This window comes from Myotis lucifugus, unplaced genomic scaffold (assembly GCF_000147115.1).
Source record: "Myotis lucifugus unplaced genomic scaffold, Myoluc2.0 scaffold_484, whole genome shotgun sequence".
In the NCBI taxonomy this organism is placed as follows: Eukaryota; Metazoa; Chordata; class Mammalia; order Chiroptera; family Vespertilionidae; genus Myotis; species Myotis lucifugus.
This window is the reverse complement of record NW_005871532.1, coordinates 295074-319798: the sequence shown is the minus strand read 5'-3', so window position 1 is coordinate 319798 and position 24725 is coordinate 295074. Positions and strand designations below refer to the sequence as shown.

The following is a 24725-nucleotide window of genomic DNA, read 5'->3' as shown; positions in this document are numbered from 1 at the left end:
GAGGGACGCCCTCTCCCCCCCCCCCCCCCGCTCCAGTGCATGAATTTTCATGCACCGGGGTCTCTTAGTCCTATGTATAAAAGGGTAATAGGCACATTTGCCCCCTGGACCAGGAGTTCGACTGGAGTTCACCCAGGAGCAGGCTGGCCGGACCCCACCCATGCATGAATTCGTGCACCGGGCCTCTAGTCATCAATAAATCAATATACAACATGTGATGATGAAAAGAAAGGGGAACCCTCATGCACTGTTGCTGTGAATGAAGACTGGTGCAGCCAGTATAGAAAACACATGGAGTTTCCTCCAAAAATTGAAAATGGAACTGCCTATGACCCAGCAATCCCACTTCTGTGTATATATCTGAAGAAATCCAAAACACTGATTGGAAAGAATATATGTACCCTCATGTTCATTGCAGTGTTATTTATAGTAGCCAAAATATGAAAGCAACCAAAATGCCCATCAGCAGACAAGTGGATAAAGAAGTGGTGCACATATACAATGGAATATTATTCGGCCATAAAAATTAAGGAAATATTACCATTTGTGACAGCATGAATGGACGTGAAATAAGTGAGTCACAGAAAGATAAATATCTGATTTAGCTTATATGTGGAATCTAAAGAACAATATATACGAACAAACAGAATAGAAACATGCTCATAGATACAGAGAACAAACTCCTGGTTGCCAGAGTGGAGGGGGGTTGGGGACTGGATGAAAAAGGTGAAAGGATTAAGAAGTACAAATTTGTAGTTACAATATAGTCAGTGGGATATAGTCAATTATATTGTAATATCTATGTAGGTTGGTATTGGAAATATCCGGTTGATCAGTATGCACAGTATATGATTGTCTAATCATATATATATATATATATATATATATATATATATATATATATATATACAAATCGCTTCTTGAACAGCCTCCGGAAATAATTAAGTTCAAGAACCATGGTTCCCCTGTACCAGTCACGTGTGCTCTACGTCTTAGCTCTGCTGGAAGAGGCAGGGCTTCCTGAAAAATGACTTGATCTGGTGACGCTTAGGAGAGAAGAACCCAGGCAGCTCTGAGTGCGGCACAGGAGCACGTGGTAACTCTTCACGTGTAGTGAACTACAGGGTTCTGTGTGACTTCATGAAAAGCAAGCAGGAGTTTGGCAGATAATTCTTGGGGGGAGGTAGGGACCAGAGCAGTCTATTAAAGACCTCGCTATGACATACCAGGAGACCAGGACTTTGTGTAGCTGTGGGAAATCATTAGAAGGGTTCAGTGGGGAAGGCACGGGGCAGACTTTAGGTTATATGTAGGAGAAGCTGAGAACCCCAGAGCCCCAGTTCCCAGTGAGACGTTAGTAGAGGCAGGCGTGTGTGCTGGAGGTTGCCTGTGTCTTACAGAGATGCACGTTGGCACTGCACTTCTCCACGCACTTGACGCATCCTCAGAAGACACATTGTGAAGCTCTGCTCTCTTTTTTTTGGTATTTAGAGACCTGATTTCTCATGGGGTAGAAAAGTATCATTTAGAGAGGAAGGGACTTTCATGTTTATGGAGCTGGTATAGTATATATGTTTATTATTTTTGCCTTGCCCTTTATCAGATGTCTGTCCACATTGCCTATAGTTATCAGTTTTTCCTTCATTTTAAAGTGTTTACTTTATCTCTTAATTTTCTCTGAGAGTTTTAATTTAAATTGCTTATTTGTACTCCACTAATATCCAGTCATAGTTTTTTATTTTATTTTTTTAATTGTTTTATTGCTTAAAGTATTACAAAGAGTATTACATATGTCTCCTTTTTTCCCCCTGCCCTTAACAATCCCCTGGCCTCCCCTACCCCCCAGTGTCTTATGTCCATTGGTTATGTTTATATGCATGCATACAAGTCCTTCGGTTGATCTGTTACCCCCCTCCCTCCTGCCCCCCAACCCTCCCCGGCCTTCCCGCTGCAGTTTGACAATCTGTTTGAGGCAGCTCTGCCTCTGTATCTATTATTGTTCATAAGTTTATAATGGTCTTTATTATCCATGAATGAGTGAGATCATGTGGTATTTTTCCTTCATTGACTGGCTTATTTCACTTAGCATAATGCTCTCCAGTTCCATCCATGCTGTTGCAAATGGTAAGAGTTCCTTCTTTTTTACAGCAGCATAGTATTCCATCGTGTAGATATACCACAGTTTTCTAATCCATTCATTTACTGATGGGCACTTAGGCTGTTTCCAGATCTTAGCTATGGTGAATTGTGCTGCTATGAACATATGGGTGCATATATCCTTTCTGATTGGTGTTTCTGGTTTCTTGGGATATATTCATAGAAGTGGGATCACAGGGTCAAATGGCAGTTCCATTTTTAACTTTTTGAGGAAATTCCATACTGTCTTCCATAGTGGCTGCACCAGTCTGCATTCCCACCAGCAGTGCACAAGTGTTCCCTTTTCTCCGCATCCTCTCCAGCACTTGTCGTTTGTTTATTTGTTGATGATAGCCAGCCTGACAGGTGTGAGATGGTACCTCATTGTTGTTTTGATTTGCATCTCTCCGATGATTAGTCCAGTCATAGTTTTAAAGAGAGACAAAAAGAAAAAGAGAAACTATGTAACTTTTATTTTATAAATCAGAGTACCTGCATCTTTGGGGATTCAATGGTTTCTTTGTGTTTTTGAGGATACTGGCGGAAAGTAAATTCGTTGATTTGGGGTGTCTCTATTTTTCAAACTTTCACATTTTCTCCTGAGGAGTTCTAGGAGGCGTAGCTCCCGTGAACAGTTATGTGATGGAGGAGATGCTGCTGTCAGAGCAGTGGCGGCGCCAGATGGGGCTTTGTAAAGGCCTTGCTTTGGTTTGCTCTCTTTGGGACCTGGCTTGCGGGCCCCAGGCTCCCTACACTGTACCCTGGGAGATTCCTGGTTTGTCAGGTGCTTCTTTGGTAGTCGCAATGGTCTGCTTTGTATAATACGGAGACTAATGGCTTTTCTGAATAGAGCGGATCGGATCACCCTGCGCTGGAGAGCGGGCAGCAGCCTGTATTTGGACACCATCAGGGAGGCTCATTTTGTCCGGGTGCTGGAGAAACCTTAGTGTGCTGTGTCCTTGACCTCATGCTCCTCGCAGACAGAGGGCCTGCTGTGCGAGGAGACATTCCTGCCCAGGACCTGGGTCTCCTGGGCTTCTCCAGGCTGCCAGGCTCCATCATCCTCCACAGGGCCCTGGCCCCGCCCTCCTCGCTTCCCCGGGAGTCGCAAGTCGGGGACACAAAGGGGCTTTCTCCTGCCCCCAGAGCCTCTGAAAGGCGAGCTTCCCCTAGGGCACAGCCTTTGTCATTCTGACTACCTGGGGCTTTATTTTGACTTGTTGCCACTTTCCCAGCCGGGAAGGCGGGGGAAGGAAGGGGGGAGATAGGCTGCCTTCCTTATCGCGATTGGAATTCTGTGTGGGGGTTTGAATCTACCTGCAAAGGAAAGACACAGAGAACCAGCCCAAGCCCTGGTGTCCAGGGGGATGATCCGGGGCCCCAGCTTTTGTTTGGCAAGTGCAAGGGGCCAGCTTTATCTTTTGTGTTTTGTTTGCTTTTTAGAATCAATTCATGAAAAATACTGAAATAATAAAACACTCATGTTTACACTGTTCAGAACTGGTAATGTTAATATTTTACTCTTCAAGTTTATTTAATTAAAAGGAACAGTATTACAGATCAAGTTGGAGTATTCTTTGGACTCTATTATCAGTCCTGTTCCTTACTGCAAGAAGTGACCACTGGCAAAAACTTGATTTGTATCCTTGGTGTCTGCTGATTATATTTTATATATCCATTAAAATATAAAGTAGGATTTTATAATTGGTTGTCAACATGCATTGTAATTTCGTCTCTCAGTCTGTAGCTTTTCAATGGAATCTTTTCACTGTATTTTTTTAAAGAATTTCTAAAAATTTAATATAAAATATCAATCCTCTATGGTTTATTTTTATTTCATCTTATTCAAAAAATATTTTCCTTTACAAAGATAACTTAAGATAATCTCCTGATTTTTTTTCTTGAAGTATTTTCACATTTGTGTCTTTGATCCCGCTGGGATCTACTTTTATGTGTGGTGTCAAATAGAGATCCAAGTATTTGTCTCCCCCAACCCCCCATGTTGATAATTGGCATTCACCACTGATCTGTAATGCTGCCTCTGTCATATTGTCTTGTTTGCAACATACAAATATACATACATGGTTTTGTTTCAGGGCTCTGTTTTGTTCTATGGTGTATTTGTCGATTCCTGTGCCATTACAGAATTGCTAAATTGCTGTAAGTCTGAATTCCCAATTAGAGTAAGTTTCCCCACCTAATTATTGTTTTCAGAATACCATAGTCATTATAGACCATTTTTCCTATGAATTTTAGGATTAGCTTATCCAGTTCCACAAAAATCCCACTGTAACTTGGCTGTTTCTTTCTTGAATCCGCTGGCTGATTTGGGAGAGTTGACATCTTGACGCTGTTATGTCTTCTTACCTGTGAGCACCTTTTTGTCCTTTAGCAACGGTTCTAGTTCCCTCACAAAGGCCTTTTACATCTTTTGGTAAATTTATTTCTAGGCATCTTCTACATTTTGTTGCTGTTTTAAAAGCAATAATTGTTTCATTCACTACTTTCTAATTGGTTATTGGTAGTGTGTAAGCATGCTTTTATTTTTGTGTGCTGATTTTTAGAGAGGGGAGAGAGAGAGAGAGAGAGAGAGAGAGAGAGAGAGAGAGAGAGAGAGAGAGAGAAAGAGAAAGAAAGAGAGAGAGAAACATCGATGTGAGAAAAACATCCATCAGTTGCCTCCCGTATGCACCCCTGTCTGGGGATCGAACCTACAAGCTAGGTATGTGCCCTAATTGGGAATCGAACCCACAACCTTTCGGAGTACAAATGATGCTCCAGTCAACTGAGTCACACCAGCCAGGGTTAGAATAGTTGATCTTTACTTTTCTTTCAGATCCACGTAGACAGTCATATCTGCAAATAATTTTTATCCCTCTTTTTTCTGTTTCTTTTTTTTGGGGGGTGGGGGAGGTGTAGGAAGTTCTCCAGTATAATATTAAAACTGAACAGTAAAAGAGGCCATCTTTATCTTGTTCCTCACTTTAAAGGGACTACTTCCAAACTTTCAATGTGAAATATTTTGATATGAAATCTGACTTTTTTTTTTAAATTAAATCTTTATTGTTCTGATTACATTTGTTCCTCTTTTTTTCCCATAACTCCCCTTCTCCCAGTTCCCGCCCCACCCTCCGCCCTCACTCCCCACCCACTGTCCTCATCCATAGGTGCACGATTTTTGTCCATTCTCTTCCCGCATCTCCCATTCCCCTTCCCCCCCCCCAGAATAGTCAGTCCATTCCCCTTCTATGTCCCTGATTCATTGTAATCACCAGTTCATTCTGTACATCAGATTATTTATTCACTTGATTCTTAGATTCACTTGTTGATAGATGCATGTTTGTTGTTCACAATTTGTATCTTTACCTTTTTCTTCTTCCTCTTCTTAAAGGAAACCTTTCAGCATTTCGTATAATACTGGTTTAGTGGTGATGAAGTCCTTTAGCTTTTCCTTATCTGTGAAGCTCTTTATCTGACCTTCAATTCTGAATGATAGCTTTGCTGGATAAAGTAATCTTGGTTGTAGGTTCTTGGTATTCAGTACTTTGAATATTTCTTGCCATTCCCTTCTGGCCTGCAAAGTTTCTGTTGAGAAATCAGCTGACAGTCGTATGGGTATTCCCTTGTAGGTAATTGAGTCTCTTTCTCTTGCTGCTTTTAAGATTCTCTCTTTGTCTTTTGCTCTTGGCATTTTAATTATGATGTGTCTTGGTGTGGTCCTCTTTGGATTCGTTTTGTTTGGGGTTCTCTTCGCTTCTTGGACCTGTAAGTCCATTTCTTTCACCAGGTGGGGGAAGTTTTCTGCCATTATTTCTTCAAATAGGTTTTCAATATCTTGCTGTCTCTCATCTTCTGGCACCCCTATTATTCTGATATTAGTGCGCTTGAAGCTGTCCCAGAGGCTCCTTATACTATCTTCGTATTTTCGGATTCTTTTTTCATTTTGCTTTTCTGGTTGGGTGTTTTTTGCTTCTTCGTATTTCAAATCTTTGACTTGATTCTTGCGCTCCTCTGGTCTGCTATTGGGTATAATATTCTTTATTTCAGTCCGTGTATGCTTAATTTCTAGTTGGTTCTTTATCATAGCATCGAGGGTCTCATTAGTTTTTGTGAGGCTCTCCTCGAGTTTTTTGCAAACCCTCAAAATTGCGATTTTTAGCTCCATATCCTCCATTTCTGTCATGTTTTTTTGTCTCCGCATTTTTTATGCCTTCTTGGTGCACCCCCTTGTGGTCTTTGTGCGCAGACTTGTTCTAGTTAAGCCCAGATTGTTGTAGTTAATACTAGAGGGATTTGACCACCAGGCTGACTGGCTGCGAGAATCAGCTGTGTGGAAAACTTCTGTCCTCTGGGAGGTGCTAATCTAGCCTTTGCCTGAGGCGATCTGGCAAATGGCTCTGCGCAGGGCTTGGGCGGGGCGGGATCAACAGGGCGGGCGGAGGGAGCAGTTATGGCCGCTCTCAGTCCCGTTCCCAGAGGCTCTGCTTCTCAGAACCCCGGCAGCCGCTGCAAACCTCGGAGAGAAAGCTGCCCTCAGGTTCCAACTGATGCCGGATAATCCCGCTTCTCCCGTTTGAGTCTGGGTCCCTAGAGACTCGCCCGGATCTGGAGCCCAGAGTCTGAGACTCACTCCCGACTGAAAACGACAACCGCGCCCTCAGCCACCAGCCCGCTTTCGCGCGCACCTCGGTACCTTTGTATTTTCCACACTGTGCCTCCTCTGAGCCTCCTCTGCGTTGTCTTTCCTTCTAGTTGTAGAGTCTCTCTTCAGCCAGCCTTCCTGTGGTTCTGGGTGATGTCCGTTCCGTCTTTTAGTTGTATTTTTGAAATGGTTGTTTGCGCAGCAGTCTCCGGTGTTTACCTACGCCGCCATCTTGGTCTCTAGATTGAGCTGGAATCTGACTTTTGCTGTAGGTTTTTGATAGGTGCCCTTCATCAAGTTAAGGTAGTCACTGTCTCTGTTTTTCTAACAGTTTCTTTAACTTAAATGATTTTTTAAATAAAATGTTCTTTGTGTATTCAAATAAGCATGTTATTTTGTTCTGTTAATCTGAATTTTAATCATACTTTTTCAGATATTGAATTATATTTACATTTCTGGAATATTAAACTTAGTTGTAAAATATTGTGTTCTTTTCAACTCTGCAGAATTTAATTTCATAATGTTTTGGGAGGATGTTTCCATCTACTTTCATATTTAAAATTGGTCTGTCATTTTCTTTTCTACTGTTTTTTTCTGGGTTTGTTAGGAAGGTTATTTAGCTTCATAAAATGAATTGGGTTGGTATTTTTTATTTTTCTATTAAATTAGCTGGTTCTTTTCATTTGAAAATTTTAGTTATCCATAATATTCTTATGATTTGGGGGTAGATATTCAAGTTTTTAAATTATCTTATACTATGTAATTCTTATTTGAACATGGAACCTGATTACCATTTTTTAAAAGGGTATAGACCAAAAACTAAGTTCTCTCACTTTTATCCTTAGCAGCCACTCGGGTATTTGGTCCTGAAGCACCTACTGACACTAGTTTTCTGCTATAGTTTCCATTGCTATTCATTGTACAAATTTTGTGCACAAATAATCACACAACAATATATGTTTTGCCTTTTTCACATAATAATAGATCTCCAATATTATTCCATAACTAGAGGTCCGATGCACGAAATTTGTGCAAGAGTAGGCCTTCCTTCCCCTGGCTGCCAGCACCGGCTTCCCTTTGGCACCAGGGACACAGGCTTCCCTGGCAGAGGGAGGCCCCGCCCACCTGCCACAGCCTGCAGGTCGGTGGCCTGGGCCTCCCTCTTTGGAGCAATCCTGGAGCCCCCCCCCCTCCCGATTGATTGCCCTGCCGGCCAGTGGCCTGGGCCTCCCTCTGTGGGGCAATCATGGGCCCCCGACCAATCGCATAGCACCTGCCTTGGCTGGCCTGGCACCAGTGGGTGTCATAGCGTGGTCCCGGATGATGGTGGTTCTGCTATTCAGCTATTTGGTCAATTTGCATATTACACTTTTATTATATAGGATGAGGGATTTTTAGTAGTGTCCTTTAAAGTAAGGTTTATTGTGGCATAATTGAACCAGAATAAGTTTCATCCTTTTTAGTATGCATTTCTGAGTTTTGACAAACACTACAGTATGTAACCACCAGCACAGTCAGAATATACAAGTTCTTCACCCCCCAAAAAATATTCTGTACTCCTAAACCCTTTCCCTGACTTCCACGCTCTGGCAACCACTAATCTGTTTTCTGCCCCTATAGTTTTGACTTTTCCAGAATGTCATATAAATGGAATCATAGAATATAACTTTTTTAAATTGAAATTTTTATTGAGATAATAGAGGATTCACATGGAGTTGTAAGGACTTATACAGCCAGATCCCATCTACCATTTTCCCTATAGTAAAATTTTGCAGAACTATAGTGTGGTGTCACAACCAGGAACTTTATGTCGATGTCATCCTGTGATCTTATTCAGATTTCTTCAATTTCACTTGTACACATTAGTGTGTGTATTTGTTTATATTTTATTGCATGTATAGATTAAGGTAACGACCGCCATTGTCAAGATACTGAACAGTTCTATCACTTCAGGATCTCTCAAGTTGCCCCCCTTTTAAAAATTGATTTGAGAGAGAGAGGAACGAAGAGAGAGATACATCAATGTGTGAGAAATTCATTAATTGGTTGCCTCCTGTACATGCCCCTATTAGAGATTGAACCCAAAACCTAGATATGTGCACTGACCTGAGATCGAACCTGTGACCTTTTGGTGTATGGAATGACTCTCCAGCCAATGGTGCCACACTGGACAGGCTCAAGTTGCCCTTTTATAACCACATTCAACTTCCTGCCAGATCCTCCACTCCCATCCCTAACCCCCAGTAGCCATGAATCTTTATTTCTAAAATTTTGCCATGTCATAAATGTTACATAAATGTAATTATACATGCCCTAACTGGTTTGGCTCAGTGGATAGAGCGTCGGCCTGCGGACTGAAGGGTCCCGGGTTCGATTCCGGTCAAGGGCATGTACCTTGGTTGTGGGCACATCCCCAGTGGAGGGTGTGCAGGAGGCAGCTGATTGAGGTTTCTCTCTCTTTGATGTTTCTAATTCTCTGTCCCTCTTCCTTCCACTCTGTAAAAAAATCAATAAAATATATTTTTAAAAAAATGTAATTATACAGTATATAGCCTTTTGGAACTTTTCCCCCCACTTAGCATAATTTCTTGGAGATTCATCCTAATTGTTGCATGTATCACTAGTTTGTGCCTTCTTACTGCTGAGTAGTATTCCATGGTTTATGTATGTAGTACCGTTTGTTTAACTGTTCACTTGGTAAAGGACATCGGATTTGATTCCAGTTTCTGAATGTTATAAATAAGGTAATCTATGAATATGTTTGTACAGTTCTTGTGTGAACATAGGTCTTCATTCCTCTGGGATAGGATCTCAAGAGTGCAGTTGCTGAGTAGTATGATGATTGCATGTCTAGTTTTGTAAGAAACTACTTGCTGTTTTCTGGGTTGGTTGTGCCATTTTACATTCCACCAACGATAAATGAGTGATCGAGTTTTCTGCATTCTTGTCAGCATTTGGTGTTGCCACTATTTTTATATTTTAGCCACTCTGATAGATGGGTAATGCTACCTCATTAATTTTCATTCCCCAGATGCTAAACATGCTGAACATCTCTTCATGTGCTTTTGTTCTCTGTAAAGCCTCTGCAGTGAAGTATCTCTTCGTGGGTTTTGCCCATGTTTTTAGTGGGTTGTTTTGTTTCTTTACTGTTGAGGCTGAGAGCTCTTTGCTGGATATGTGATTTGTAAATATCTTCTATTTGTATTAGCTTGTCTTTTCATATTTTTTTTGCATGAGCTTTGATAGCACAAACATTTTTAATTTCGATGAGTGCTCAATTTATCAATTTTTTCTTTTATTAATTGTGCTTTTACTGGTAGGAAATCTTTGTCCAGCCAAAGGTCTTGAAGATTTTCTTGTTTTCTTCCTAAAAGTTGTGAGTTTTACATTGTACATTTAAGTTCATAATTAATTTTGAGTTTTTGTGAAGAGGAGAGATTGAGGCTGAGGTTTATGTTTTGGCCTATGGAGAGCCAATTGCTCTAGCACCGTTTTGTTGAAAAAGCTGTCTGGCCCATTGCATTGCTTTGGCAACTTTTTAAAAAGTTAGTAGAGCATGTTTGTGTGGGTATATTTCTGGGTTTTCTGTCCTGTTCCACTGACCTGTGTGTCTGTTGCTTCACCACTAACACACTGCCTTGAGTCCTATGGCTGTATAATAAGCTTTAGTATCATGTAGAGTGATTCTTCCACTTTATTCTTCAAGAATATTTTAGCTATTCTAGGGCCTTTACCTTTCTATATAAATTTTAGACTAAACTTGTCTCTGTCTACAAAAAATCTTGCTGGGATTTTGATAGGAATTTTATTAAAGCTACAGATCAGTTTGTGAAGATTGACATATTTACTCTATTGGATCTGCAATACATGAACACAATATGTCTCTTTATTTATACTAGAGGCCTGGTGCACGAATTCGTGCACAGGTGGGGTCCAGCCGGCCCACCCCCATGGGGGCCATTGGGGGGGGGGCCCGGCTGGGGGTAGGGGCCACGGGGTGGTTGGCCCGGCCAGCCCCGCCCCAATAGGGGTCGGGGGGCTGATTGGGAATGGGGCCGGCCAGGGAGAGGGGCCGTAGGAGGTTGGGGGGAGCCCCAATCAGGCCGGTTGGCTGCCGCGGTGCACGTCATAGCAACTGGTTGTTCTGGTCGTTCCGTCGTTAGGGTCACTTGGCTTTCATATATATATATACACACTGTTTTTTATTCCTCCCATCTTTGTTTTTATCCATCAAAATTTTGTTATTTTCAACATACAAAGTCTTGTAAAATCTTTTGTTAGATTTACGTCTAAGTATTTCATGTCATTTGCAAACACAAAAAAATTTATTTCTGCGTTTCTAATGTATATGACTTTATTTCGTTTTTGTGCCTTTTTACAGTGGCTAGAACTTCTAGTACTATATTGCTTAAGAGTGACAAGATTGGGCATCCTTGTTTTGTTCCTAATCTTAGGGAAAAGAATTCAGTTTTTTACCACTAAGTATAATGTGAGCTATAGGTTTCTTCTGTTGGTGCTCTTTATCAAGTTGAAGTAGTTCCCTCTGTTTCTGACATACTGAGAATTTTTATCATAAATGGGTATCAGTTTTTTCTAATTATTTTTTGTATCAATTACTCTGATATGATTTTTCTTCATTAACTTGTTGGCAGGGATGCCATACTGATTGATTTTCAAATGTTAAACCAGTCTTGCATACGTAGAATAATTTCCACTCAGTCATGATGTATATTTCTTTTGATACGTTGTTGAATTTATTTTGATAATATTTTGCTTAGGATTTTTGTGTTTAAGCTCATGGGAGATGTTGGTATGTAGTATTTTTTAAGGCAATTGTCGATTCTTTTGGTATCAGGATAATACTGGCTTCACAAAATGAATTAGTAAGTGTTCCCCCCTCTTCTGTTTTCTAGACAGGATTGTGTAAAATTGGTGTTAAATCTCTTTTTTATTATTTAAGTTTTTAAAAAATTTAATTATAGTAAAATGCACATAAAGTTTATCAATTTAATCACTTTTTTAAATTATAAAGTATACATAACAAAATTTACCATCTTAACCATTTTTATGTGTATTGTTCAGAAGTGTTAAGTACATTCACATTGTTGTACTGCAAATCTTCATTGGACAAAACTGAAACTGTGTCCATTAATCATCAGCTCCCCAGTGCCGCCTCTGCAGCCCCTGCAACCACTGCAGCCATCATCATTCTACTGCGTGTCTATGAATTTGACTCTGTACATAAATGGAATCATGCAATACTCATCTTTTTGTGTCTGTTTCACTTAATTTCCTCGAGGTTCTTCTGTATTGTAGCATATGACAGATTTCCTTCTTTTTAAGGTTGAATAATATTCCATTGTGTATACATACCACATTTTGTTTGTCCATTTATCCATCAATAGACATTCGGGTTGCTTCCATCTCTGTAATAGTGTTGCTATGAACATGGGTGTGCAGATATCTCTTCAAGACCCAGCCTTTCATTTCTTTTGAATCTCAGAAGTAGGATTGCTGAGTTATATGGTGGTTCTATCTTTAATGTTTGAAGAACCGCCATGCTATTTTCATAGTGGTTGCATCCTTTTATAATCACACAACAGTACAGAAAGGTCCCAATTTCCCACTAACCAAGACTTGTTATTTTGTGGTGGTGGTGTTTTTGATGGTCATCTTAATGGGTATAGAGGTGGTGTCTCACTGTGGGTTTACTTTGTATTTCTTTGATAATTAATGATGTTGAACATTTTTCTTTGTGCCTGTTAGCCATATGTATGTCATCTTTGGAGAAATATCTATTCAAGTCCTTTGCCCATTTTTTAATCAGGTTTTTTGTTGTAGTTTAGTTGTAGGATTTCTTTATAAATCCTGGATATTAACCCCTGTGCGTTGCCTTTTTGCTCTGTTCTTTGTACCCTTTGCTGCTCAAAAGTTTTTAAGTTTGATGTAGTATCCATTTCTCTGTTTATGCTTTTGTTGCCTGTGTTTTTTGGTGTAATAATCCAAGAAATCATTGCCAAGACCAATATCGTGTAGCTTTTCCCTTATGTTTTCTTCTGGGAGTTTTATAGTTTTGGATCTTACCTTTAGGTTTTCAATGTATTTTGAGTTACTTTTTTTGTATATGGTATAAGGTAAGGGGTCCACTTTTATTTTCTTGCATGTGGATATGCAGTTTTCTCAGCACCATTTGTTGAAGAAATTGCCCTTTCCCTATTGAGTGGTCTTGGCATCTTTATTGATGGTCACTTGACCTTGTACATGAGGTTTTATTTCCGGCCCCACTATTCCATCTTATTGGTCTATATGTCTGTCTTAATGCCTGTGCCACACTATATTGATTACTGTAGCTTTGTAGTATGTTTTGAATTAAGGATGTGTGAGTCCTCTATTCTTAATTTTCAAAATTGTTTTTGAGATTCTTGGAGATTCCATATGCAATATCAATTCTTTTAAAGTTCTTACCGTTTATTTTATGGCCTACCTTGGTGATGGTTTCAGGGATGCCTTCATAAAAGGTGTTTCTGCTGTTGTTGGGTAGAGTTCTGTAGACGTCAATTAGATACTATTGATTTGTGTATATTGAACCTTCTTTGTGCCCCTGTAATGAACCCCACTTGATTGTGATGTATTATTTTTTAATGAATTGTTGTATTTGACTTGCTAGTACTATGTTTAGGAAATTAGCATCTGTGTTCATCAGAGAAAATGGTGTGTAGTTTTCTTGTGTGTGTGATCCTCGCCAGGTTTCCATATCAGGGTTATGTTGGCTTCATACAAGGCGTTAGGAAATATTGCCTCTTCCAATTTTTGGAAAATTTTGAGAAGGACAGGTTTCACATCTTCTCTGGAAGTTTGGTAGAATTCACTGGTGAAGCCATCTAGTCCTAGACTTATATTTTTGGGAGGTTTTTGATGGTTGCTTTAATTTCTTCACTGCTGATCAGGTCTATTTAGATCAGGGGTCCTCAAACTAAGGCCCGCGGGCCACATGCAAATACAAATATTGTATTTGTTCCCGTTTTGTTTTTTTACTTCAAAATAAGATATGTGCAGTGTGCATAGGAATTTGTTCATAGTTTTTTTTTAAACTATAGTCCGGCCCTCCAACGGTCTGAGGGACAGTGAACTGGCCCCCTGTTTAAAACGTTTGATGACCCCTGATTTAGATTCTCCGGTTCTTCATGATTCAATCTCAGAAGGTTATATATTTCTAGGAACTTGTCCATTTCTTCTGGGTTATTGAATTTGGTGGCATGTACATAATTTTCATAGTATTCTAGTATGATCCTTGGTATATCTGTGATGTCTGTGGTAACTTCTCTTTCATTTCTGATTTTGTTTATATGAGTCTTTTCTCTTTTTTCTTTAGTGAATTTAGCCAAGGGTATGTCAATTTTATTAATATTACCAAAGAACCAGCTCTTTATTGTATTAAAATTTTATATAACCTTTTTGTTCCCTAGTTCATTCATTTGTACTCTAATTTTTATTATTTCCTTTCTTCTGACTTTGGGTTGCTTTTGTTCTTTTCTGGTTCTTTAAAATGCAATGTTCGGTTGTTTACTTGGGCTTTCTCTTGTTTCTTGAAATGGGCCTGTAATGATATAAACTTCCCTCTTATTACTGCTTTCACTGCATCCCAGAAGTTTTGGTGTGTCATATTGTCATTCTCATTTGTCTCTCTATATCTTTATATCTCACCTTTTATTTCTTATTTGACCCAGTCATTTTTTAGTAGTATGTTGTTTAATCTCCACGTATTTGTGGCTTTCTTTACTTACTTTTTCCAGTGGATTTCTAATTTCAAAGCATTGTGGTCAGAGAATATGCTTGGTATCATTTCAATCTTCTTGAGTTGGTTGATGCTAGTTTTGTTATCCAACATAGGGTCTATCCTTGAGAATGTTCCATGTGCATTGGAGAAGAATGTATAATTTGAAATTTGGGGTTGAAGGGCTCTGTAAATGTCAGTTATGTCCATTTGTTCCAATGTGGCATTTAAGGCCAATATTTCTTAGTTGATATTCTGTTTGAGTGATCTGTCTAGTACTGTCAATGGAGTAGTAAGGTCCCCAACTATGATTGTGTTCTTATCTGTTCCTCTCTTTATTCCTGTTAGTCATTGCTTTATATATTTCGGTGCTCCCTGATGATGTGTATATATATTGAGAAGTATCATGTTTTCTTGATCTAGTGTCCCCTTATTCATTATAAAATGTCCATCCTTGTCTTTTGTTAGTTTGAAATCTGCTTATCTGTGGATGTTAATTGCTTGGAGAATTTATTTGCACCCTTTCACTTTTTGTCTATCTTTGTCTTTGCAGCTTATATGCATCTGACGAAGACAGAAAATGGTTAGGTTTTGTTTTTTGAGCCAATCTGCTATGCTGTGCCTCTTTATTAGTGAATTCAATCCACTTACATTTCCAGTAATTGTTGATGTATGAGGATTTCCTATAGCCATTTTATATTTTGTTTTCTGGTACCTCTGTGCCTCTGCTGGTTCTTTTTGTGTGTGTTTCTGTCTCTTTTTATTTGGTAGTATCCTATACTTCTTTCCTCTGTTTCTTCTTTTTCTAAGCTGTGTGTGTGTGTGTGTGTGTGTGTGTGTGTGTCTACCATTAGCTTTATGAAAAAGAAAGTTTCATATATACAGTAGTCCTTTATCTTTTGAGTGCATGTAATCTCCATCCTTTGCAAATTCAGACCTTTATCCCCTCCCCTTTGGTGTTTTTATTGTCACAGATTATCCCTGTTTATGCTGTTCGTTGGTGATATTACTCATAATCATAATTTTGTGACCTTTCGTTCTCAGTTTCAGGTAGACTATTCCCCGTGAGTATTTTCTGCATTGAAGTTCTTCTGGTGATAAGTTCTCTCAGCTTCTGTATGTCTAGAAAAGTCTTTATTTCTCACTCACATTTAAATGATAACTTTGCTGGATATATTGTTCTTAGCAGGTAATATCTCTCTTTCAGTAGTTTGATCATTTGGTTCCACTCTCTTCTGGTTTGTAGAGTTTCTGCTGAGAAGTCTAATGATATTCTGATAGGTTTTCCTTTATAGGTTACATTCTTCTTTTCCTTGGCTACATTGATAATTCTTTCTTTTAATTTTTGACAGTTTTAATACAGTGTGCCTTGAAGAAGGCCTCCTTGGGTTGAGGTAATTAGGTGTTCTGTTTGCTTCTTGGATTCTAGGATCTAGTTCTCTCATTAGATTTGGGAAGTTCTTATCAACTATTTGTTTGAATAAGCTCTTCTTCCCTTCCTTCCTCTCTTCTTCTGGTATGCCTGTTTTCATATTGCTCTCTCTGCTGGAGTCATATAGTTCTCGTAGAGTCCTTTCATTTTTCTTTTCTTTCTTTTTTTTTTTTCATGCTCAAGTCTCTCTTCCCTCTGCTACATTTCTAGATTTCTGTCTTCGATATCACTAATTCTTTCCTCCATCTGGTCCACTGTATTTCCTGTGATTGCTAGTTCATTCTTGATCTCTTTTATTGAGTTCTTCATCTTCAGAATTTGTTTGGTTCTTTTTTCAATCTCTTTGGTAAAGTACTCATTTTGTTTGTTGATTTGTTTTCTGAGCTCACTAAATTGCCTGTATTTTTTCACATCTCATTGAGTATTTTCAGAAGTACAATCTTCAGTTCTTTGTCATTTATATCCCATATTTCCATGTCTTTAAGTTTGCTTACTGGAGATTTTTCAGTTTCTTTCTGAGTTGCCTTGCTCCCTTGGTTTACTCGTGGCATTTGATGGATTCCTCCTCTGTCTCGACATCAATGTATAAGTGGCACTTCTCTAACAGATTACTATGAAGAAGTCTTTCTGTTCTTTTCCAGTAGGTGGCACTGAATAGAACAAGTTTTCTTAGCTCTATGAAATCCCAGTGCTGTCCTCCACGGCCAGAGAGAGGCTCCCATCTGTGTAGCCATAATGTGTCGGGGTGGGGTGGACTTGGGGAACTGGCCAGCTTCTTCGTTGTTTTGCCCTCCTGGTAATGATGACGTTAGACCTTTACGGGGTTCCCCCTGCACCCAGCCCCGGGACTGTTCACCCTTTGCTCAGGGATAAAGTGATTCTGTGGTACCTGTTCTTAGGTTTGCAGATAATGTGCTTTGCAGCCCGACACCAAGGGCAAAGGGAGATGAGCTCTGGGTGGCTTTGTTTCTCTGTTGGGAATGCTGATCACCCGGCAACCACAGTCGTACCCCATGCTGTGTCCTTGCCTAGGTCTCTGGGCTCAGCTGCAGCTCCTACTGCTCATTGCTGCAGGAGTGTCCTTGGAATCTCTTTGCTCCTCCCTGCTGAGTGGAGTGCCAGCCACAACTGGATTTCTTCTTCTCTCTTCTCACCTCCCCAGTTTGTTCCAACTTACCCACCTTTAGATGTTTCAATGCGTGGATTTCTCAGGTGACTTTGTGCATTGAGCAGGGAATCCTTTGTTTAGTTATAGCTGTTGAAATTGTCGAAAATTCAAGGGGAGAGACCAAGGGAATCTTGCATGCTGCCATTCCCCGACATCACCTCACAGTAGCTATTTTAAGAAGAAAGGAATTTAATACAGAAAATAAGATGCTTACAACATCTTTGGAAGGTCTGTCTCCCTAGAACTGGTCTGTCTCTAGAATGCTACCACAGAACGAGCTGACCAAGGGCACTGCTACCTCTGCAGGAGCCCTATAAGGAGAGACTCAAGAAGTGATGTCCTGGTGCTGTCACACCACCTTAGCTGGGATCTGGAAATCAGCAAGCTATGGGCATGAACACACTGCTTGAACTACAATCTGGTAATTAGGAAGCCTCTACCCAAATTGTGCCTGCTAGATTCATTATTTCTCACCCCAGGGGAATTGAATGTGCTTGATGGAAGCTAAAGCTCACCTGCAAGGGAGTGTGGGAAATGTAGTTTTCAGTACCAATCTTTGCAGTTCAGGAAGGTATTTCGGGAAGAGGTTGGAACAGAAAAATGAGAAAGCTCATCCAGTTTATGCATCTACTAATTCAGATCTTTCTTTCCTTTTAAAAGATTATGGCAAGAAGGTTATTCCCTCTGTTGACCCAAGAAAGAATATACCTGCCAAATAGGAGTTTTTGTGGTAATTAGACTCAAATTCATACCTGAGTCTAGCAGCCATTATTTACGGAGGTCTCATGCACTCTGCGTTTCAGGGTAAGCCACAGACCGGGCGACCAAGCCTCCTGCACTGGGCTCCTGCTGTCTCAGTTGACCCTTACAAGACAGCTCCTAGGATTGAAATTCGGCCAATAGGACTGAGACTTTCCTTGTCTAATTGGAGCTGTGCAGCTATATATCATTTGCTCCTCACTGACCAATCAGAGCATTCCATTCTGACCAATCAGGACAGTGCTATTTGGACTGATATAGATGTGGAGTCCCTACTTGCATACAAATGGACCAATCAGGGACTGGGTGCAGACACTCTTCTCTACATAAGTCAGCTTCACCTTTGTCTCAATGGAGGACACGTTCAGTTTCCATCATGACTGCCTTCCCCTGACTGGAGCTGTAACACCTGAGCCACTTTGAGCTACTTCATACCTGAGTGGTCTCAGCCAAGCTGTTTTAAAGTGAGCTGCTTCAGCCACACTGTTCTACATCTGAGCTTTTTCACAGCTGAGCTGTTTTCACTGAATAAATTCTCCCCCTTTGCCACACCAAATACAGGGACTCCTGTTGGCATTGAATTGATGATGACAACCTTTGGTTGACATCTCTTCTTCTGTTAGTTGCTGCTGGTGATTTCTTTATCCTTTTTAAAAGTACTACTTTGGGCTCAAGTCCTGTAATTTGCTTCATCATAACCCTACCTTTTCTAAGAAGTTCTACCTAAATATACTTTAATTATATATTTTCTAAGTCGTGTGTGTTTTAATAATGTAAATTCCAGAACAGTAGGAATGTAATGTTTGTATTTTTTTATTTGTTATGAAGTTAATTTACAAAGTGTTACTCACCTGTTATATATATCATAAAAGCCTGTGGTCGTGATGCCATAATGGCGTCACGACCAAATGAGCAGCGGCTCTCGCAGCGGGTGGGGCGGGGCGCCAGCAGTGTCCACGGAGCGTGCGAGGCGTCACGGGATGGCAGACATGGCCGTGATGGCAGGCTAGGCCTAGGGGACCCTACACACGCACGATTTAATTGTGTGCTCAGCCTCTAGTTTTATATAATTCTTAAGACTGTTTTGTAGGAAGGGCAGATTTATTATCCCAATTTTACTAATGAGAAATCTGAAATCCAAAAGGATTGAGCAAGTTTCCAAGTCACACAGCTAATCGTAAGAGAGTCACATGGCTAATCGTAAGAGTCATGTGGCTAATGGTAAGAGAGTCACGTGATTAATGGTAAGAGAGTCACATGGCTAATCGTAAGAGAGTCTCCGACTCCAAGGCCAGTGCCACTTGGCCTTACCCTGACTCTCCTGTGGTAGAAATGCTTGCCTCCATCTCTGACCAGACATCTCACTGCGTCGTCTACATTCCTGCCAACCTTAATTTAGCACCGATTTAACTAAGTTAAAACCAAAAGTAGGGGGGGAGGTGGGGAATAATCTTATGTGACCATTGTATTCTGATAATGAATTAACCTTGTTATAGTCTTGGTTATAATAAAGCTAATATCGGATCTTTTCAGCATTTTCCCTCTCTGGTTTTTAGGAAACTGCTCAGCTTCCTCAATAAAATCAGATCCTCCAAGGCTGATAGTGGAAACAAGATTTCCCACGTGGGAAGCTTGATCTTGGGGGCACTAGACTCACCTCTGTAATTCACTTTCCTCTTGGTATTTTTTGCTCTTTATTACTGCCTTGATCAAGGAACTTGTATCCCCCATTTACCACTTTTTTACAAAAATTTATTCTTGACTCTTCCACAAATTCCTTGTATTGTAGCCACTGAGACTAGGCTGGATCATTCAGACAGGCTAACACACCCTGGGTGTTTGTAATATAGGACTTCGGGTTCAGGAACTGCCGGCCTACTTCCCTCTTCCCAGCTGTTACCAAGGAGCAGTGCTCAGACCCGCCTTCTTTATGAAGCACCAGGAAAGCCACTTCTACAAACTGGACTCCTCTCTGTGGTCTTCGTCGTGTCCTCTCTTTAGGCTCCGTTCTCACTGAGCCTTTCTTAGTAAGAAGGGACAGCAGGCACGGGGACCATCTTCAGGAGAGACTGTCCACAAGAACACGGTTTCACTGTGAGCTCAAAGGGCAACCATTTCTGATCACAGATTCCGCAGTGGTCATCAGAGACTTAGACAGAACCTGGGACTAGGCCAGTGATGGCGAACCTTTTGAGCTCGGCGTGTCAGCATTTTGAAAAACCCTAACTTAACTCTGGTGCCGTGTCACATATAGAAATTTTTTGATATTTGCAACCATAGTAAAACAAAGATTTATATTTTTGATATTTATTTTATATATTTAATTGCCATTTAACAAAGAAAAATCAACCAAAAAAATAAATGAGTTCGCGTGTCACCTCTGACACGCGTGTCACAGGTTCGCCATCACTGGACGAGGATGTTAGAAGGATGCCGAGGGCAGCTGTGTGATTTACCAGGAGCTGGGAAATCGCTGGTACTCCATTGCGAGTGGCTTCAGCTCACACTGCCTATTTATCCTTCCAGGTATCACGAACTGATCACAAAGTATGGGAAGTTGGAGCCTTTGGCAGAAGTGGATCTAAGACCCCAGAGCAGTGCAAAAGTAGAAGTCCACTTTAACGATCAGGTGGAAGAAATGAGCATTCGTCTGGACCAGACAGTCGCAGAACTAAAGAAACAATTAAAAAGCCTCGTGCAGCTGCCCCCGAGCGGCATGCTGCTCTATCACTTCGACCATGAGGCGCCCTTCGGCCCCGAGGAGATGAAGTACAGCTCTCGGGCCTTGCACTCCTTCGGCATTAGGGATGGAGATAAGATCTATGTGGAATCCAAAACCAAGTGACCTCCCAGATTGGACTGCACACCCCAGGACTTCGCAGGGCAGTTTCCTGGGTTTTCTTTAGGAGGGAGAAGATTGGTTTGGTTTGGTTTTGCTTTGCTTTGTTTGGGGGGTAGAGGTGTATCTCCCCCCACCCCCGGAATGGGTCGGGGGCTGTTTGAGGTATTTTTTTACCAAGATTTCTTTAGCTCTGCCGGCAGAATTGGCCACATCTCCAGCCTGTGTGCCCTCCCTCCCCAAAGGATGACTGAGAAACCCCGTCTTACTGTGTGCACTGGGCCACCTGCTGCTGGGTTATCATTCCGTCAGACCCGTGAGGACGAGGGTGGCATAGGAGTGCCTCCCTCCGAGGGTGTCTGGAGAAATCAGGAAACGAGGGTCCTCGCAGGAAGGGCCAGCCCTCCCCCTGTCCCTCTCCTCCCTCCCTCTCGCTCTCTGTGTTCTTTTGGTTCCATTTCTCATTGTGACTTATGTCAGCACGTTTACTAATGGTTTTATTCTGTCCATAATTAACTTCTCAACTTGGGTGATTTTTTTTTCATTTCTCCCTTTTGAAATAATTTAAAGTGTTTTAAGCATTTTCCAACCTGATTCTGACTCAAACACTCACTTAGGAGCTAGGACTCTATTAGGAGCTTGAAGAAGAGTAGACGGAGAGTTCAGCTCCAGGAACACTTGCTGTTACTCTGCACAGCCCGACAGAACAGGCTGGTCTCAGTTTTAATGTTCATCACACATTGTGTCAGCCTTGGCTCTCATAACATGGAACAGTCAGATCCCAGAGGTTTTTATTTTTTCTGATTGACTCTTTGTCATGACTTTAAGCTTCTGAAAATAGAGGCCTGACTTTTGAAGACACCCTAGAGTCATGCACAGCTGAGCGCGAGCTCATGAGTGCAGTGGGGAGCCCGGGGGTGCATGGGGCGGGCGCTGTGAGGCTCCCCCGGGTCGTCATTTGAAGGCCCTGCCCCTGCACTTGGCAGGGAAAGATGGGAACTAGCATCGGAGGAGCTCTGGTTCCAGTTCTCGCCTGGGACCTGGTGAAGCCATAATGGAGGATTCTCCTGGTTTCACAGTTTCACTTAGTTGCCCCTGCAGCACCACTCTGATTGGTGAGTGTCCAAACTTCAGAACTGCCTCCACGTCAGAGTTTTTGCAGAAGCATATTTAAAGCACTTGTCTTTGAGATCTAGCTCCTTCCCTGCTCTGAAGTGTTGATTTGTTCTATCCCTTTGTCAGTCAGTGCAGGCTCTTGCTTATAATGTGTTTTTCTTGGTCCACCGTGTATACAGAGAGACTTCGCACAGGTGGGCAGGAGGCATGCACAGGCAGGATTTTCAGAGAATGTAATCATTAGGATGGTTTTTGGCCTTTTAACATGCTTCCACCACTCCTGTGAATGTCTTAGGAAATTCCTTAGGTGGCTTGTAAATTCTTCATGTAAATGGTGTTGTGTTTATTACTATTACTTTTTAAATTTTCCTATGCCATAATAGCAGAAATTTATTCTCTTATGCACTTCAGGTTCAGTGTTTGTAAAGCCTTTGACTCAGGCCTCCCGAGTCCAATCTATATTCACCGAAACAGTAAAGGTGGAAACCAAAGGGATTGCGATGACATGACGATGAGGCCTCATCTCCTCTCCGGACTTGGTCCTTCCCAGTCAGAACATGGGCTGTGGGGGCCATGCTGCGCAGACAGGAGTCATTATTTTGCAACCACAATTTCCCGGCATATTTTTGGAAGTGGGCAAAAGTGTGGCCCTAGTGTCATGAAGGTTAAAACTGTGGAGGCTTTGTGTATGTGTGCATGAGTGCAGGCGAGTTTGAGAGAGAAACTGTATAGTTGAGCCTTTTGCTTTTGTCAGCCAAGGAGATAGATGCACCCTTATTTTTTGAGGTTGTGTGGCCCCTGACTGTCCCCCACAGAAGGCAGAGGGAACACGCGGGTTATGCTTTAATCATAAGTGGGATGGTCACAATTGGTAAGCTATTTTATATATGACAGAGTTCTATGAAATGCTTTTGTACTGTAGAGGCCTGCCACCGACTGCAGGTGCACTTCCATCACACTCGCATGTCAGGGGACTGCTCCTTTACCTGTGGGTGTGGGTGTTGTAGGGCATTGTAATGGATGGTTTTAAAACTTGCTGAATAATTTTTGATTGAGACAAAATGTAATACAATGACCGGTCTTTTAGAGTTACAGAAGTGAGAAAAGCGATTGAACATGTGTACTTGTAGACTTGTTTGGGTGGCTGAGTAAAGATGCTTCTTTTGAAATAAAATTGGTGCTGCATAGACACTTGTAACCAAAATTATTTTTATAACAGGCCAAGGAGGGAAGACACCATGGACCTTTGAGTCTACAAGTTATGCATAGTTGATTGCTGCTTTCTCTGTATTTTAATACTCACATCTCCAGGTTCAGCGAGAGCATATTACTGAGAGCACATCTGTGATCAGAATGCCATCATAGCCAGTATTACAGCTTGGTTGCTACCGCACAGTGTATAAAACCTGTCTTTTCTAAAATAGACATTCTTTCAGTTATGGAAAAGGAAAGGAGTAATAAAAGAAATCTAAACCAAAACCAAGGGACCCTTTTGATATGTGAGCATGTAGCTGCTGAAACCACATAGAAATCAATTTTTTGATTTGAAATATCCCAGAATGTTTTAAAGAAAAAAAGTTCAGAGTTGTATGTCTTTTTTATTAGAAGTTTCTATTGTTTCTGCAACCTATTGCCACCATTGCCATAAATACATAAAGCAGCAGGTATTCTTGTTTCTTTTAAACCTTTTGATGAAAATCAACCCAAAACGGGAGCTATGTGTAACAGGGCCTAATGTTACTATGCTGTGTTTAAAATTTTGTTTACATAACAAAATGGAAGTTCGGTTCTAGCCCAACGTTTCGGCCGGGGGGCGGCACGTGTTGTCGGGGTTGCGTCACATGAGCAGAGACGCCTCGCAGGAGCTGCACCACCCGGCGGGGCCCGGGCCGCGCTGTCCGAGCCGCTGGCCGCGGGCATTTACGTGTGTGTCTGGTTTTCCGTGTCATGTTGGACGGAACCGACACGAACGGCTCCCGAGAGCACCCAGACCCGCTCAGGGCCCTGAGCACTGTCCTCGGGCGCACGGTCGGCGGAGGGGGCTCGGCTCCTGCCGCTTGTCTCCTGCAGTTGATGGAAAGATGTTTATTTCAGAATATAATTTAAACATGTTCTTTGCACTTTTATTAATATATAGAGAGTTAATCTTTAAAAAAATTAAAAATCCAAGTCCACGTTCGCATCGTGTTCTGCTTTTTTCTGGATTGTGTGGTCACGATGTGTGTCTGTGCGGGCCCCGCGCTGTGCCTGCGCCCTGGGGGCACCTCCCATCTTCACGCGCTGACCCGGGATGTTGCTGAAGTTAAACCACACGACACGCGGGCGGGCGCCTGGGCAGCGCCGCGCGGGCGGACGGAGCCAGGAGAGTCTCGTTTTGATGTAGAAATTGTGACGCTTTTTCCTTTTGAAAAACAATTTTCTATAAGAATTAGAGTTTGGGGAACTTGAACGCTACCTGCTTATCAATAATTTTCTGATAAACTGCTGTCAACCCAGTGCCCAGAATGGAGGCCCAAGAGCTGCACTGCGTCTGCGACGCGCCCAGAGGAGCCCACCTCCGCCGCCCCGCGCCGCCCGCTACCTCCTTCGATCATCTGTTTAAATTCAGAGGCACCCACTTTCCCAGAAGACTAGCAGCGCTTCCCGGCCACACTGAGCCAGCTTTGGGCCTTCTCCCCAGCAGGTCTTTACCTCTGTTGCTGGCTCAGCTATGGCGTGAAGAGCCTGAACCCAAAGCCGAGGCGGCCGGAGCTGGTAGCACTGGCGATCAGCACCAGCATGGCCAGGGCTGCAGGGCGCCGAGGACCGGAGGGCTGAGGGCCTGACGTGCCGGCTGCGGGTGCTGGAGGCAGGAGGCTC

At 41.8% G+C, this 24725-nt stretch overlaps 1 protein-coding gene across 1 annotated transcript in view; it reads left to right on the top strand.

The window, feature by feature from the left end:
• Positions 1-24045, top strand: part of TBCEL (tubulin folding cofactor E like) — a 72664-nt gene extending 48619 nt beyond the window's left edge. Inside the window, exon 8 of the mRNA XM_006103403.3 lies at positions 20438-24045. Within this exon, the coding sequence (XP_006103465.1) occupies positions 20438-20756 (319 nt within the window). The 3' untranslated portion in view covers positions 20757-24045. The remainder of the gene's footprint in view (positions 1-20437) is intronic.
• Positions 24046-24725: the final 680 nt, after the last annotated feature.